Source organism: Phocoena phocoena, chromosome 11, assembly GCF_963924675.1.
Source record: "Phocoena phocoena chromosome 11, mPhoPho1.1, whole genome shotgun sequence".
Taxonomy (NCBI): domain Eukaryota; kingdom Metazoa; phylum Chordata; class Mammalia; order Artiodactyla; family Phocoenidae; genus Phocoena; species Phocoena phocoena.
In genome coordinates, this window is record NC_089229.1 from 87,830,826 (window position 1) to 87,846,020 (window position 15,195).

A 15,195-nucleotide genomic window follows, 5' to 3' on the forward strand; every position below is an offset into this window, starting at 1 on the left:
TAACTGTAGGCACATAAAACGTGAACGCATGTTTGATTTGAAAGACCCATTAAATGTCCTTTTTTTATTTTATACATTGAATTTTACACAATCAATTGGAAAAAAGGTTCTAAGAAAACAATGAAACACAGGTAGAGAATAACTAACTATAAAAGACTGATTCTGATTTATTTTCTTTGTGTCCTTAGTACACCATCATGCTACTTCTTTTTTTTTTTAATTTATTTATTTTTGGCTGCGCTGGGTCTTCGTTGCTGCGAGAGGGCCTTCTCTAGTTGCTGCAAGCGGGGGCTACTCTTCGTCGTGGTGTGTGGGTTTCTCATTGCGGTGGCTTCTCTTTGCGGAGCACAGGCTCCAGACGCGCAGGCTTCAGTAACTGTGGTGCGTGGGTTTAGTTGCTCCGCGGCCTGTGGGAACTTCCCGGACCACGGATCAAACCCGTGTCCCCTGCATTGGCAGGTGGATTCTTAACCACTGCGCCGCCAGGGAAGTCCCCACCATGCTATCTTTGATAACAAAAATGTCCTGATCTTGTGATAGAGAGGCCCCAAAGTGAAAGAAATACGAGTAATGAATGCATATGTTCATAGCAATGCTTAAATTATACTGTTTCCTAGTGGATACCATTTTTCTTCCTTGAGTGGGACACTACAGAGTTGGATATTAATTGCTCCTACAAAGGTGGTTTTGCTCTTTACAATAAGCATTAAGACATGTCCTTGGAGCTCTGTGACTTCATCATATACTACCTAAAAAGGGAGAGAATAAAAGTCAGATACGCTTAAATGCATCTTTTAAAAAATACTGCTTTTAACAAAAATATTTGCACACTGATATCTTGTACCTTGGAATGGATAGGTTAATGTTAGAATCTTTCATTTCTAACTCTAATTCTGAAGAGCGAAAGGTTCTGCTAACATAAAGGAGTTTAACGACAGAATATTTCTCTAAGAAGCTTAGAATTTACTCTGATTCCATTAAAAATTGTCTATCCCAAATTTAATAAGACTGTAAATCATTCTCTAGGAATAAATTTAAATACCTGTCACCTTTCAACTGTCCTTGGATTTATTGTGCAACATGGGACCTTGAACACTGTCTGTCTTTGTTGAAGGCTAATGAGGAAAGCAGACCAATCTCCATGATGTCCGTGTGTTAATTTAATGTAGTACAGTATTTCCTTCTACATGTGAAGCAGTCGCTCTATGGTTACTTTATTTAAAATTGTTTAATTTTTAGTTATGAAAATATATGCTCATTAAATAAAATATGGGGATGAAACAAAAAAAGAAAAAAGAAAGGAAAAATTTCTATTTCTACCATTAGGAGATAATCATTTTGATGTGTTTTTTGTTTTCTATATATAATTACTTTTTAAGAATCTGAGCTGTAATTATGTTGTGTGTATAGTTTTGTATTTTTCTCTTTTTCACTTACTAGTCATGTAACTATTTTTAAAAAAGAGAGGTGTTCAGCTGTGTTTTATAATATCCAAGAAATAAGTCACAGGCATTACCACTGGGTGCCTGCAGTGGTAAAGAAGCTTTAAAAGTGTAGTACTATCAAGAAATTAGTTATACATCAAAGGAGGGGAGAGCTGTGTATAGATCCAACATGGTTGCCAAGGAAACTCCTTATAACACATTTGGAGGAGTTTCATATGATGATACAAACATGCTTGCTTTTTACAGCTAAACTACAAGATAGACAGAAGCGTTCTCTATATATGCAAAAAAGAATCAGAGGAAACAAATTGAAAGGCCTTGGAATCCACTGTGAGGCCTGCTCAGTGTGTATGGATGCAATTTCTAGCCCATCGTACTGCATTTGCCTACCATTTACGAACCCATCAATTTATCAGTGAAATTCCATTCAATATCAATCTGTTAGCTGCTCAGAACAATGATTTACTTATCAAGTAAATAATAATTCAATCAAGGGAATGAGATACAATATAATATGCTAATCCAGTCTACCCTGCTTCCTGCGACATCTCCTGGCTACCGACTCTTCCAGAATGCTGCTCCCATTCCAGACAGGAGATTACCTTTTAAATTTCTAGGAAAGCTTATTCAAATTATTCCATTTAATTTATTGAGTTCCCCTGGATAGTAAAGGATTTTAAGGGCTGCCTTAAAAATTTCAAAAGCCTACCAATGTAATTCATCTTTCATCGCAAAGGGATGCTCAACGTGGACTCCGTGAACCACTCTTGTCTCCTGAACGCTTATCTTCCCAGGACTTCAGAGTAAGCTCCTTTCCTTTTCTCTACAGTGGTTATTTTGAACTGTCTAAATTATCCTCCATTTTCCTCCCCACAACACGTTCGGCAGATGAACTTATCTCCTATTTTACAGAGAAAGTAGACGAAAGGGCCCTCAAAGTGTTAGTGTGTGTGAAGAAAAATGGAATAATTCTAAGCATTAGGCCTTTGGAAAAGTCTGGTTTAAGAACTCTGTGAATCATATAAATTAGTGCTAAAGATGTAACTTTCTAAGAAACATATCAGTATCAATGATTCATATTTATATAAATCTGTTGTCAACTCCAGTTCTTCCTCCATTTACAGTGGGGTTACATCCTGATAAACCTATGGTAAATTGAAAATACTGTAGCCGAAAATGCATTTAATATACCTAACCCACCAAACATCATAGCTTAGCCTAACTACCTTAAACGTGCTCAGAATGTCTCATGTAATTTATTGAATACTGTACTGAAAGTGAAAAACAGAATGGTTGTCTGGGTACCAAGTGGTTGTAAGCGTATTGGCTGTTTACTCTCGTGATTGCGTGGCTGACTGGGAGCTGTGGCTCAGCATCAGGAAAGAGTATCCTACCTGGGAAAAGAGCAAAATTCAAAACTTGTAGTATGGTTTCTACTGAATGTATATCTCTTTTCCACCATCGTAAAGTAAAAAAAGTTTGAGGTTGAGCCATCCTAAGTTGGGGGCCATCTGAATGTGTTTTCTCATTCGAATATGGTGATAATATTTACCTTCTGGCATTGTGAGAAGGAATAAATGAGATAATGAATATAAGCCTTATTACAAAGCCTGATACATAGTAAACACTAATGAATTACAGCTGAAAAAGATCCATCAAATACACAAAAAAAGAACAGCTGTTTCTTGGTATTTTGCCTTCCCTGACTGGAGATAACAGTTGTACACAATATTGAGTCTCCCAGGTATTTAACAAGCTGAAATTCTTTAATAAATGACAGGAATTAATTGCCTTCCTGGTTAAAATACAAACATTTGAACTCCTAAGCTTATATTGCTTTATGGATTTTTTTCCCTGTGCTTCATTATGCAGAAGCTATTTTCCTGAAAGTGACTGAGGTTTTATAAACATGTAATCATTGTACATTATAGAAGGTATATATATATCTGTTCTAATTGCTTTACTGCATCCATAATGTTTAAAAAAAATAAGTGCTTTTTTCTTCCAATGCAATGAATAATTAGTGGGTAATGCTAGAGAAGTACACAGATGATTATATTCTTTGAGTCTTTTCACCAAATGATTTAATATGTATTCTGCCTTAATATAAACAGAACCAAAAATGCACAGCTCTTTTAATTTCACTTTATAATACTTTTTACCCATAGGCATGTGTCAAGTCTTCATTGCCTTCTGACAAACATTGAATTTGTAGGTCTGAAACTGTCACATCAAGTAGAAAAACACTGTTTAGGGTAATTTAATTAAGTAGGATAATATCTAAGAAAGGAATACAATGTAAACTATTATATATAGAATGGATAAACAATAAGGTCCTACTGTATAGTACAGGGAACTATATTCAATATCATGTGATAAACCATAATGGAAAAGAATATGAAAAAAAGAATGTCTACATGTGTATAACTGAGTCACTTTGCTGTACAGCAGAGATTCGCAGAACATTGTAAACTGGCTATACTTCAATAGAAAAAAAGAAAGGAATACAATGTACAACATACATTGACTATAACAATATAATTCTGTTTTAAAATAGAATCTGTATTTCTAATGAATCATTAAAAAAATAATGGTTCGGGCTTCCCTGGTGGCGCGGCATGTGGGATCTTCCTGGACCGGGGCACGAACCCGTGTCCCCTGCAACGGAAGGTGGACTCTCAACCACTGCGCCACCAGGGAAGCCCTGAACTATTGTTTTTGAAACAATTTTAAATGTGTTCAGTGTATAAGCACTGTGTGTCCAAGCTACAAGTATGTGCTGATGGAGAAAAGTATTGCATTGATTTCTAATCAATGGGCCATGAATGTGTGAGGACTCAGAATTATTGCAAGCCGTGAGACAATTTATGGACACAGCAAGCATCATAAAATAATCTCCACACATGTGCATTTATAGTACATATAGCTTGAGATAAATAAAACACAAATTTATTTAAACTCCTGGATTGTTAGTGGCTTTTCATCATTATGTGTTTCCTTAGATACAAATGCTGAAGTACAGCATGCAGTCTGAGAAGTTTCTTTATATTGATGTAGGGGGGGTCTTATACCCAGAACGTATGGAAACTAGGGATATATAGTTGGGAGGTATATACCTCTAGTTGTTGACATCATGACAAATATAAAATGTCAAAATATATTTCCTTACTAAAGTATCTATTATTTGAATATGTATAAATGTTTGATAGTTTTTTAGTTTGATACATTTTATACATGTACACATAAAGTGTCATTTATAAAACTATCCCAAATATTTAATTCCACAGATCTTTTTAGAAGTAGCTAAGTTTCAAAGATACTAAGAAAGCTAAGACATTTTCCTTGTCCTCAAGAAGTTTTCAATGTACTAGAAGAAAAAAGTCTGTGTAGGAATAAATAAGAGATGGTAAATGTGGCCTAAGAGACAGGGAAGAGAGACTGGTTCACAGAGTACATATTTGAGGTAAACCTCAAAGTTGGCAGAGAAGGGCAGGAGAGTGAACAGCTACATGAGCTCTATCACAGAGGTCATAGGGATTATTCAGGGAATGACAAGCTGTCTGATGTGACTTGAGAATATGACTAAGTATGGGGCAATGGAAGGGCATGAGCAAACAAACGTTCCTTATTATTTTTGTCAAAGGTGCAAAAGACATTTAACATAGGAAGAATTGCTTTTTCAATAAATGGTGCTGAAATAACTGGCATTCATAGGCAAAAAAAGTGAACCTCAACCTAAACCTCACACTTTTTTCAAAAATCAACTAAAAATGAATAATGGACTTAGATGTAAAATGTAAAACTATAAAACATTTAGAAAAAATATAGGAGAAAATCTTTAGAACTTAGTGCTAGGTGAAGAGTTCTTAGACTTGCCACCAAATATGCAGTCTACAAAAGAAAAAAAAATTGATAAACTGGGTTTCATCAAAATTGAAAATTTTTACTCTGTGAAAAACCGTGAGAAAAGCAGGAAAAGTCAAACTACAGACTGGGAGAAAATATTTGCAAACCACACATCTGACAGAGGATCATTATCCATTGTATATAAAGAATCTCAAAAGTCAACAGTAAAAATGAGTAAAAATGCAAACTATCTAATTAGAAAATGAACAAAGGCATGAAGAGACATTTCATGAAAGAGGGTATGCAGATGGTAAAAAAGCACATGAAAAAAATTCAGCATCATTAGCTACTAGATAAATGCAAATTAAAACCACAATGAGCTATCACTCTATACCTTTCAAAAGAACTAAAATTAAATATAGTGATAACACTAAATGCTGGCAAAGATGTAGAGAAATTGGCACAAACATTGCTGGTGGGAGTGTAAAATGGTATAGAAAAGCAGTTTGACAGTCTCTTGAAAAACTATGTACAGCATTACCATATACCCTAGTAATTACATCTTGAGCATTTGCTTAGAGAAATTACAACTTATGTTTACACAAAAACCTATATATCAATGTGCACAGCAGCTTTTTTTTTTTTTTTGTGGTACACGGGCCTCTCACTGTTGTGGCCTCTCCCGTCACAGAGCACAGGCTCCGGACGCCCAGGCTCAGCGGCCCTGGCTCACGGGCCCAGTCGCTCCGCGGCTGTGGGATCTTCCCGGACCGGGGCACGAACCCGTGTCCCCTGCATTGGCAGGCGGACTCCCAACCACTGCGCCACCAGGGAAGCCCGCACACCAGCTTTGTGTGCAATAGCCCCAAGCCAGAAATAACCCAGATGTCCTTTAATTGGTAAACAGTTAAACTGTCATACCTCCATGCCATGACTACTACTTAGCAGTGAAAATGAACAAACTATTGATACATGCAGCTACCTGGATGGATCTCTAGGGAACTATGGTAAGTGAAAATGTAACAAACTGTATGATTCCATTTACATAACATTTGAAATGACAAAGTTATAGAGAATAGATTAATAGTTGCCAGGGTTTGGGGATGGGGCATTAGAGGGAGAAGAGTGTCTGCGGCTATAATAGGGTAGCACCAGGAATCACCGTGATGTAATGTTCTGTACCTTGACTGTGGGGATGACCACACCTACACGTGTGATATAAATGCACAGAACTAAACATGCACACATATACATAAGAACACATGTAAAGCTGGAGAAATCGGAATATGGACAGTGGATCGTATCAATGTCAATTTCCTGGTAGTGATATTGTCAGTACTCAGGCAAAGTGTTACCATTGCAGGAAAGTGGTTGAAGGGTATTTGAATTCTCTATATATTATTTCTTCCAACTGCTTGTGAATCTACAATTACCTCAAAACAAAAATTTTTTTGAAGAAGTATATAAGGATGATATTGCTCCAGAGACAGCTCAGGAAAATTACTGAGTCAAATTTGAAAGGCTGTGAATGCCACACTTGGGGTTTTGGATATTATTCAGTAGGCAATAAGGAACATTTGAAAAAAGGTAGGAGAATAATAAATATGAGTAGTTTTTGACATCTTAGATAGAAATTTGAATGATTTAATTGAAAAACACAAGATAGGAGGCTGATAGGTGTGGCTCTTATATTAGCCAAAGTTGCCAGGCCTTCAAACAAAGAAGTAGCAATGGGACATAGAGGAGAAGATGGATTGAAGAGGCAGGTGGCTGCACAAGTAGAACTGACAAAACTTGGGGATTAACTGGACTTGTGAGTGAGGGAGAGGGTGATGTCATTAGAAAGTTTCTTCCGAGGAGATGGCAAACAGAGGAGGAAAGCCTGATTTAAAAGTGTGTAGGAGGCATCCTAAAGGGGCTCTTTAATAGAAGTACAGGTTTAAAGCTTGGGAGAGAAGCCAGGGCTTGAGGAATAAATTCAGATGCAACCTACAGGTGATAATTGAAAATCTGTAGATACATAAGGTACTTCTGAGTGTATATATCAAGAGATGAGGGTAGGTCATGGAACTCCAGCAAATATTTTCAGAGGAAGAATGGCAATGAAGGAAAATGAGAGAGTGGTTAGAGAAGATAGAAGGGAATTAAGAAAAGGTAGAACTCAATGAATAAGTCTGAAAGAGAAAAACAAATACTGTATAATATTGCTTATATGTGGAATCTACAAAAATGGTACAGATGAACTTATTTGCAACGCAGAAATAGAGACACTGATGTAGAGAACAAACATATGGACACCAAGGGGGGTAAGGACAGGTGGGATGAACTGGGAGACTGGGACTGACATGTATACACTACTATGTCCAACTCCCTCCGACGAAAACTCCTCTCCTTTAACCGACCCCCCCGAATCTCTTGCTGCCCCCCCTTTACACCTCCCCCACCCTACCCCGAAGCGGTTCCCCCTTCCCCTGAAGCCGCTCCTCCCACTGCTCCCCCGCCACCGCCGTCAGCTCCTTTGCCCACATCCCTCCCCTCACCAATTAGCGCACACACACGTTCGCATGATTCTCAGGATCCTAACCTCCTCTGTCCACTGAGGGAGGTAGCAGGGGCAGAAGGACTGGTCCGAGTCCACGTCCCCTTCTCCCTCCAAGATCTCTCTCAAATAGAAAAACGATTGGGTTCCTCCTCTGCTGACTCTTCCCGCTACATTAAGGAGTTCCGCTATCTCTCTCAAGCTTATGATTTAACCTGGCATGATATCTTCGTGGTTCTGTCCTCTACCTTAACCCCAAACGAAAGGGAAAGAATTCAAACTGCTGCCCGAAACCATGCAGATCATGTCCACCTTACTGATAATCCTATGCCAGTCGGCGTAACCGCTGTACCGGGCACCGACCCAGGCTGGACTTATCAGGACGGCCAAGATGGTCGCCGTAAACGTGATCTCATGATTCAGTGCCTCCTAGCTGGCATGCAGGCTACTGCCCATAAGGTAGTCAATTTTGAAAAACTAAAAGAGATAACCCAAGGACCCAGCTATCTTTCTCAATCGCCTTACAGAGGCCTTAACTCTCTACACCCGGCTGGATCCCGACACACCGGCAGGGGCAGCGGTCCTAGCCACCCATTTTATTACCCAATCAGCCCCAGACATTCGGAAAAAATTAAAACGGGCAGAGGACGGCCCTCAAACCCCTATTCAAGACCTGGTAAAAATGGCCTTTAAAGTCTAAAATGGCCGTAAGGATTTGGCAGAATCCAGCCGACAGGCTCGGATGCACCAGAAGGTGGCTCTCCAAACCCAAGCTCTTGTGGCCGCCCTAAGGCCAGCCATCTCCCATGGATCACAGCATCCACGGGGTCTGCAGAAGGCAACCCCGCCAGGGGCCTGCTTCAAATGTGGAAAAGAAGGCCACTGGGCTCGCCAATGTCCCAATCCCCAACCTCCTTCTAAGCCCTGTCCCAGCTGCGGGCTAACGGGCCACTGGAAGAGTGACTGCCCTACGACTGGCCCTCCCTCAGTGTCTCCAGGCGGGGGGCAGGCCAACCCTGCGCCATTGCCACTCGAACTGCTGGGACTGGCTGACGACTGACGGTGCCCAGACTCGAAGTACCCCATCACCCTCGCCGAGCCCAGGATAACGCTACAGGTGGCGGGTAAGTCCATTTCATTTTTGGTGGACACGGGGGCCACCTAATCGGTTCTGCCTACCTATTCCGGGCCAGTTTCTCCTTCCCAGAACTCGGTTATGGGTATTGACGGCAAATCCTTCTCCCCATTTCAAACCGGTTTACTCCCATGTAATCTTGACGGGATGCCATTTACTCATTCCTTTTTAATCATGCCATTCTGCCCGGTTCCCCTCTTAGGCCGAGATATCCTCTCTTACTTAGGAGCCTCCCTCCAGCTGGTCAGACTTGACCCTAAAGTCCCCTCCTCCCAGCTCCTGCTTCCTCTTCTCGGTCTATCTCTAGAACCCTCTCCCTCCTGCCCTCCTTTTTCAACCACACCATACCCAATCAATCCCCAAGTTTGGGATACTTCTAAGCCTATAATAGCAACACACCATTCCCCTGTTCTCATCCGCCTAAAGGACCCCTCCAAGTTTCCGTCAAGGCCCCAATTTCCCATCTCCGAGACTCACCTTAGGGGCCTACAACCTATTATCACCAGACTCCTAAATCAGGGACTTCTTATCCCCACTGACTCTCCCTGCAACACCCCCATCCTGCCTGTCCGCAAAGCCTCTGGAGATTATCGCCTGGTCCAGGACCTCCGAATAATCAATGAGGCCATAATTCCTCTCCACCCGGTAGTACCGAACCCATACACCTTGCTCTCCCATATTGCCCCATCCATACATAACCCACTTTACGGTTTTGGATCTCAAGGATGCCTTCTTCATTATCCCCCTACATCCCGACTCCTATTTCCTCTTTGCCTTTACCTGGACGGATCCGGATACTCATACTTCCAGCCAGCTCACCTGGACAGTTCTTCCCCAGGGCTTGCGCGACAGCTCTCATCTCTTTGGTCAGGCGCTGGCACGGGACCTCACTTCCTGCTCCCTTACCCCCAGCATACTCCTCCAATATGTAGATGACCTCCTCCTTTGCAGCCCATCTCTTAACCTCTCTAGACAACATACCGCAGATCTCCTCAATTACCTTGGCTCTCGCGGTTATCGGGTCTCCCCAGCCAAGGCTCAGTTACCTGTATCTTCTGTAACCTACCTGGGCCTCCACCTTACCCCTACCACAAAAAGTCTAACAACCGACCGCACCCAGATTATCCGTGAACTCCAACGCAAACACCAACAGTCCACCTCCCCAATTCCCGATTGGTGGCAATCCACCTTTTATACCTGGCTAACACCAATCTTGGGCCCCCTACTTCTTATTTGTATCCTGTTTATGTTTGCTCCCTGTTTTCTTAGGTTCCTTCGCAGGCGCATGGAAGAAGTCTCTTAAGTAGCCACAAACCAGATGCTTCTCGGCCCTTACACCCTTCTTCCTACAGAACCCCCCACTGGCTCTCCTTAAATCCGGGTCCCCGACCCCCAACGACGTCCCCACTCATGCAGGAAGTAGCCAGAGACAGAACGTCACCCCAATCCATCAAAGATGTCGGGATGTAAGGTCCATTGGCCCGGGTGAAAGAAGGCCCGGGGGGTAAGAGAAAACATCGACCAGTACGAGGTAGGAGAGGCATTGGGACATAACGACCTCACCTGTTCTGGGAATCAACAAGAGACTCTAACTTCCTGCCCAGAAAACAATGGGGCTGACGGGAAGGGAAAATGGGCTTACGCCCCACAACAGACCAACCAACACCTGGCCCTGCTGTATCCTCACCAAATAAGGAATTACCCTGTATAGCAAACCACCCCCTCCCCTTGCAAGCCGCCTTCTGCTTTTACCCCAATAAAAGTTCCCCTCATCCAGTACTGGACGCGACTTTTCTGGCCCCTTTCTCTCGGACCAGTGAACCTCGCCCGGGAGCGCTCCCTAATAAAGCTCACTTGAAGCTTTCCTTTGTTTCGCGGTGCCGTTTAAGATCCGACCTTACATAGATAACTAATGAGAACCTACTGTATAACACAGGGAACTCTACTCAATGCTCTGTGGTGACCTAAATGGGAAGGAAATCCAAAAAAGAGGGGATATATGTAATACCTATAGCTGATTCACTTTGCTGAAACTAACACAACATAGTAAAGCAACTATACTCCAATAAAAATTAATTATGTTGATTAAAAAAAGAGAAAAGGTAGAACTTAAGAAGCAAAACGGAGGTGTAAAGAAAGAGGAAGCAGTTAACAGTGCTGCCGTCTAACTGTTCCGGAGAGGAGAGCCTGATGGCTCATTGGATTGAGCAATTAGGAGTCTTTTGATGCCATTTAAATAAAACAGCATCAGTCAAGGTCAGAATCCACATTGCAGAGGATTAAAGGGTGAGAAGGAAGTGATGAACTGAGAGCAGGAAATGTATTAATTTTGCAAAAGTTTGGAGGTGATAGCGAGGGAAAGAAAATCTGGATGCTTTTAGAAAGGCTGAATTGAAGAGTTTGTTTTGTTTTGTTTTTTTTAAGATTTCTGAGTTGAGGATCCAGTGGATGAGACAGCCTTAAGAAAAGGTGAGCAAATAATTAAGTGAGCAAGGTACAGAGGAGATGGGAAAGGATGGAATCAAGAGAATAAATGTAGGGTTTGCCTTAGAATTAGGGGATCAGATGTTCAAATCATATACTACAAATGAATTAGAGAGCTATATATAATATAAATTAACTTCAATATAATTTGCACTTTGTACTTCTTTATATTTTTCAAAAGAGATTTTATAAAGTTTATTGCTATACACAGGTTAGACTATGATAAAGTTATTAGGTAAGGAAAACCAGGTAAAGAAAAACTTGTTAGAGAAAATAAGGTAGAGTCAGGGATAATGTTAGTAGGTGAAACAAATGCTGTAAAGTCTTGGGCTCTCGCTGGAGGCTAGCCACAAATTTGAAACTTGGTTCATAAGCACTTTGAAAGCAGTATCTGTATTTTCCAGTTCCTATAGCATCAAGAACTGTGATCGGCAGACAGTGGCTATTTTGGGAAATGACTTCCCTTTATGGAATAATGCTGCCAATTACTGTAAATTTTCCATATTTGGTTAAACTGAAAAATGGTAAGAAAAATACAAAACGACTGGACAAGAGTTGACTCATACTTACAATTTCATTGTAAGTGGGGTCGGTACATTTTGGAACAGATTTTGTTTTCCTCCTCTGAACGGCACTGGGGTATGATAAAAGATAAAATTCAACATGTGCACTGGGCGTGGAGCCATCTGGGAGATGCTGCAAAGGAAAATGGTTATAAATATTAATGTGCATCACTATTATAGAAAACAAGTACACAGCTACTAACTATCTAGACCAAAGGCAGGATCAAGATTTATTACAGTCACTGTTTATCAGAAAATAAGAGAACAATCAAAAGAAATACATCATTGCTCAAAAATAATCCCAAAATACAGTTTAAAAGAGTAAAACTGTCCATCTTAAATTAAGTATTGTGTCAGAGAACTACATTTAAAAGTCCATTAAATGTGATTGGCTCTAGCTTTTTATAGTAAAAACTAAATTTGCATTTTTTTAATTGGAGTATAATTGCTTTACAATGTTGTGTTAGTTTCTGCTGTACAATGAAGTGAATCAGCTCTATGTATATATATATCCCCTCCCTCTTGGACCTCCCTCCCACCCATCTAGGTCGTCACATAGCACCGAGCTAAGCTTCCTGTGCTTTATAGCATGTTCCCACTAGCTAAATTTGCGTTTTTGACAGAAATGGTCAAGAGATGAATATAACCCACAGGCAGAGACAGAAACTGAGTACCTCAGGAGACTGTACACCACTTGAAAATAAATAATTCAAGTTTAGCACATGAGATGTAGCATTTAATGACATGTAAATGCATATTATATAATATCACATTTTCAAACAGAAAAATATCAATTAGACCTACAAGTTTAATATACTTATAAGACTTTAAGAGTTATAATATTTTTATTATCTAAATTATCCTAAAATATATTGGATAATCCTTTTACAGTTGTGTTCTGTGGGGCTCCCAAGGTTGCCTAAGTTTCTGCCTGATGGGGTAGATCAATGATGCCAAATGAGTAGATCTCTGGACCCCCACTCTCTATCCTAACACCCCTGCTCCCCTATCCTGGTTTCAGAATGTCTCTCTTCCTTTTCCACTTTTTTCTTATGGATATTTTTATTTCTTAATAAACTTGAAGAATGAGTACACTGTTTTAAAAATTTGGAAACCACTGTACTTCAGAGAAATGGGTTCTAGCTTTGTGACCAAATGGAGAACAAATTGTACTAAAAAACTATGCATATCTAGTTTGATAAAATGAGAAATGCTTGTGTAATTTATATTTAAGTGGATGATTTGAAAGTCACAATTGAGGAATTAAATGGTTCTCTTGGTGAATACATTCTAACTATTAAATCAGTAATTTCCAACAAATACTTTTATATTCTGAATCACAGCGCCATTCACATGTAAACATCCAGTGACACCCCCAATGTCGTTAGCTTTAATTTTATATCTTTCTTTGGCATTCAGAAAAGCATATTGGAAAGTAAGAAAACGTGACATATATTATTATAGGACTTTTATTCCGTTCTAATTTACATGGTGAAAATTATGTCATTAGGAAAGTCTGGCTCTTTATTATTATTCGCAAATTAGATAAAATACATCTGGACACACCCACATGTCAAAACGCTACGATTGTCAAACCTGCTGCTTCAGATGGTGCTCAAGGTATCCCTGTCCCACGTGAAACCCTCCCCCAGGAGGAGCTCTGAAATGTATCAATGGCACAATGGAATTTTCTGTGATACAGAAAAAAACATTGCTATTAATATTTGAGAGTTGATTTGTGTGTGTGTATGTGTGTGAGAAAAATGAAGGGAGAAAAATGTTTTTGCTCTGTGTAACTGTCTCTCTTTTCTACCATTGGGCACTGGGCTTGAGGATACCATACCTATAATCATTGTATGTTTCATCTTAGTGGTTAGAATCATGGTTCTGGAAAAGGACTTTTTGGTTGCAATCTGGGCCTCCAAATTTCCCAGCCATGTGGCTTTTGGTAGATAACTTTTCTGTGGATCAGTTTCCTAACCTGTTAAATGAGGATAAAGGTGATATCTGTCTCAAAGCATTCAAAAAATTAAATAAACCATGTCATGTGAGTATAGTGCCTGAAATAGAGTAAGATTCAATAAATGCTTGTTTCTATTTTTATTTTCTATAAATTGAACAAGAATACACTACAATGCATTGACTGGACAAGATATGCCTAATGTACTGTGACATTTATGAGCAGGGTTTCTCAATCTTGGTACTAGTGGCATTGGGGCCAAATGATTCCTTGCTGTAGGCTGTCCTGTGCATTGAAGATGTTTAACAGCATTACTGACCTCCACCTACCAGACTGCAATAGCGCCATCCTCCCAGCTGTGACACCAGAAATGTCCCCAGCCATTGCTACATGTCCCCTGGGGAGCAAAACTGACCCCAGCTGAGAGCCACTGATGACTCCCAAATAAGAATCTGTAATTCATCCTTAGGATCTCAGCCTAGTGACCTGCAGAGTGTTACAGGTACCTTATACTCTAACCAAAATCTATCTTCTATCTTTCCTCACCACTCCAAAACAGATTTTTTCAACTTGTTAAAATTGCATTAAATGATACAATTTCATTTCTCCAGTGTCTCCCTTGTCATTGATTTTCAAATCCAAGTATGTACCAAGATCAATATCCTCCCTTTTTGCCCTAGTTCATCTGTCACCACAGATCTTTATTTCCTAACTTATAATTGGATTTTAATTACTTTTTTATGCTCCAGTCTTCCCACTTCATTCCTTCATTCATCCTGTATATCACTGTTGCATTTAACCTTCCTGTAAAGCTGCTTTGATCCTGTCACTTTCCTTCTCAAAACACTCAAGCAGTCCACCGAGGAATAAACTCCCAATCACAGAAGGGAAAAAGTATTTTGTATACCAGCCTTCACCAAGCATTTAGCAATTAAAGGTTTGGGCTTCTGTTTCCAATTAGTGTCTGACAAGATCCTTGAATATCCTGTTGTTTTCAGAATAATAGAACAATTTAAGTCAGGGATGCATTCGATCTGAGCAGCACACTTAGTCTTTCCTCCACGGCTGTTAAGTGCAGACATGGATTTCTTTTTAAGAGAATCCTTTCTCCCCCTGTAGCAGCTGTCTTATCAACACTTTTTCTTTTTCCTCTTCTTACTGGCGCTGTATCCTGCTCCTTAAAGATCTCATCTAATTTATTAAAGAGATCACTAGGTGTCTTT

At 40.1% G+C, this 15,195-nt stretch overlaps 1 protein-coding gene across 2 annotated transcripts in view; it reads right to left on the reverse strand.

Annotated features, from left to right (window-relative positions):
- Positions 1-596: 596 nt before the first annotated feature.
- PIK3C2G (phosphatidylinositol-4-phosphate 3-kinase catalytic subunit type 2 gamma) overlaps positions 597-15,195 on the reverse strand; it is a 353,351-nt gene continuing 338,752 nt past the window's right edge. For both annotated transcript variants that reach the window (XM_065887110.1, XM_065887109.1), the window contains 2 exons: positions 12,020-12,145; positions 597-749 (listed from right to left, as the gene is read on the reverse strand). In XM_065887110.1, coding sequence (XP_065743182.1) covers positions 597-749; positions 12,020-12,145 — 279 coding nt within the window. The remainder of the gene's footprint in view (positions 750-12,019; positions 12,146-15,195) is intronic.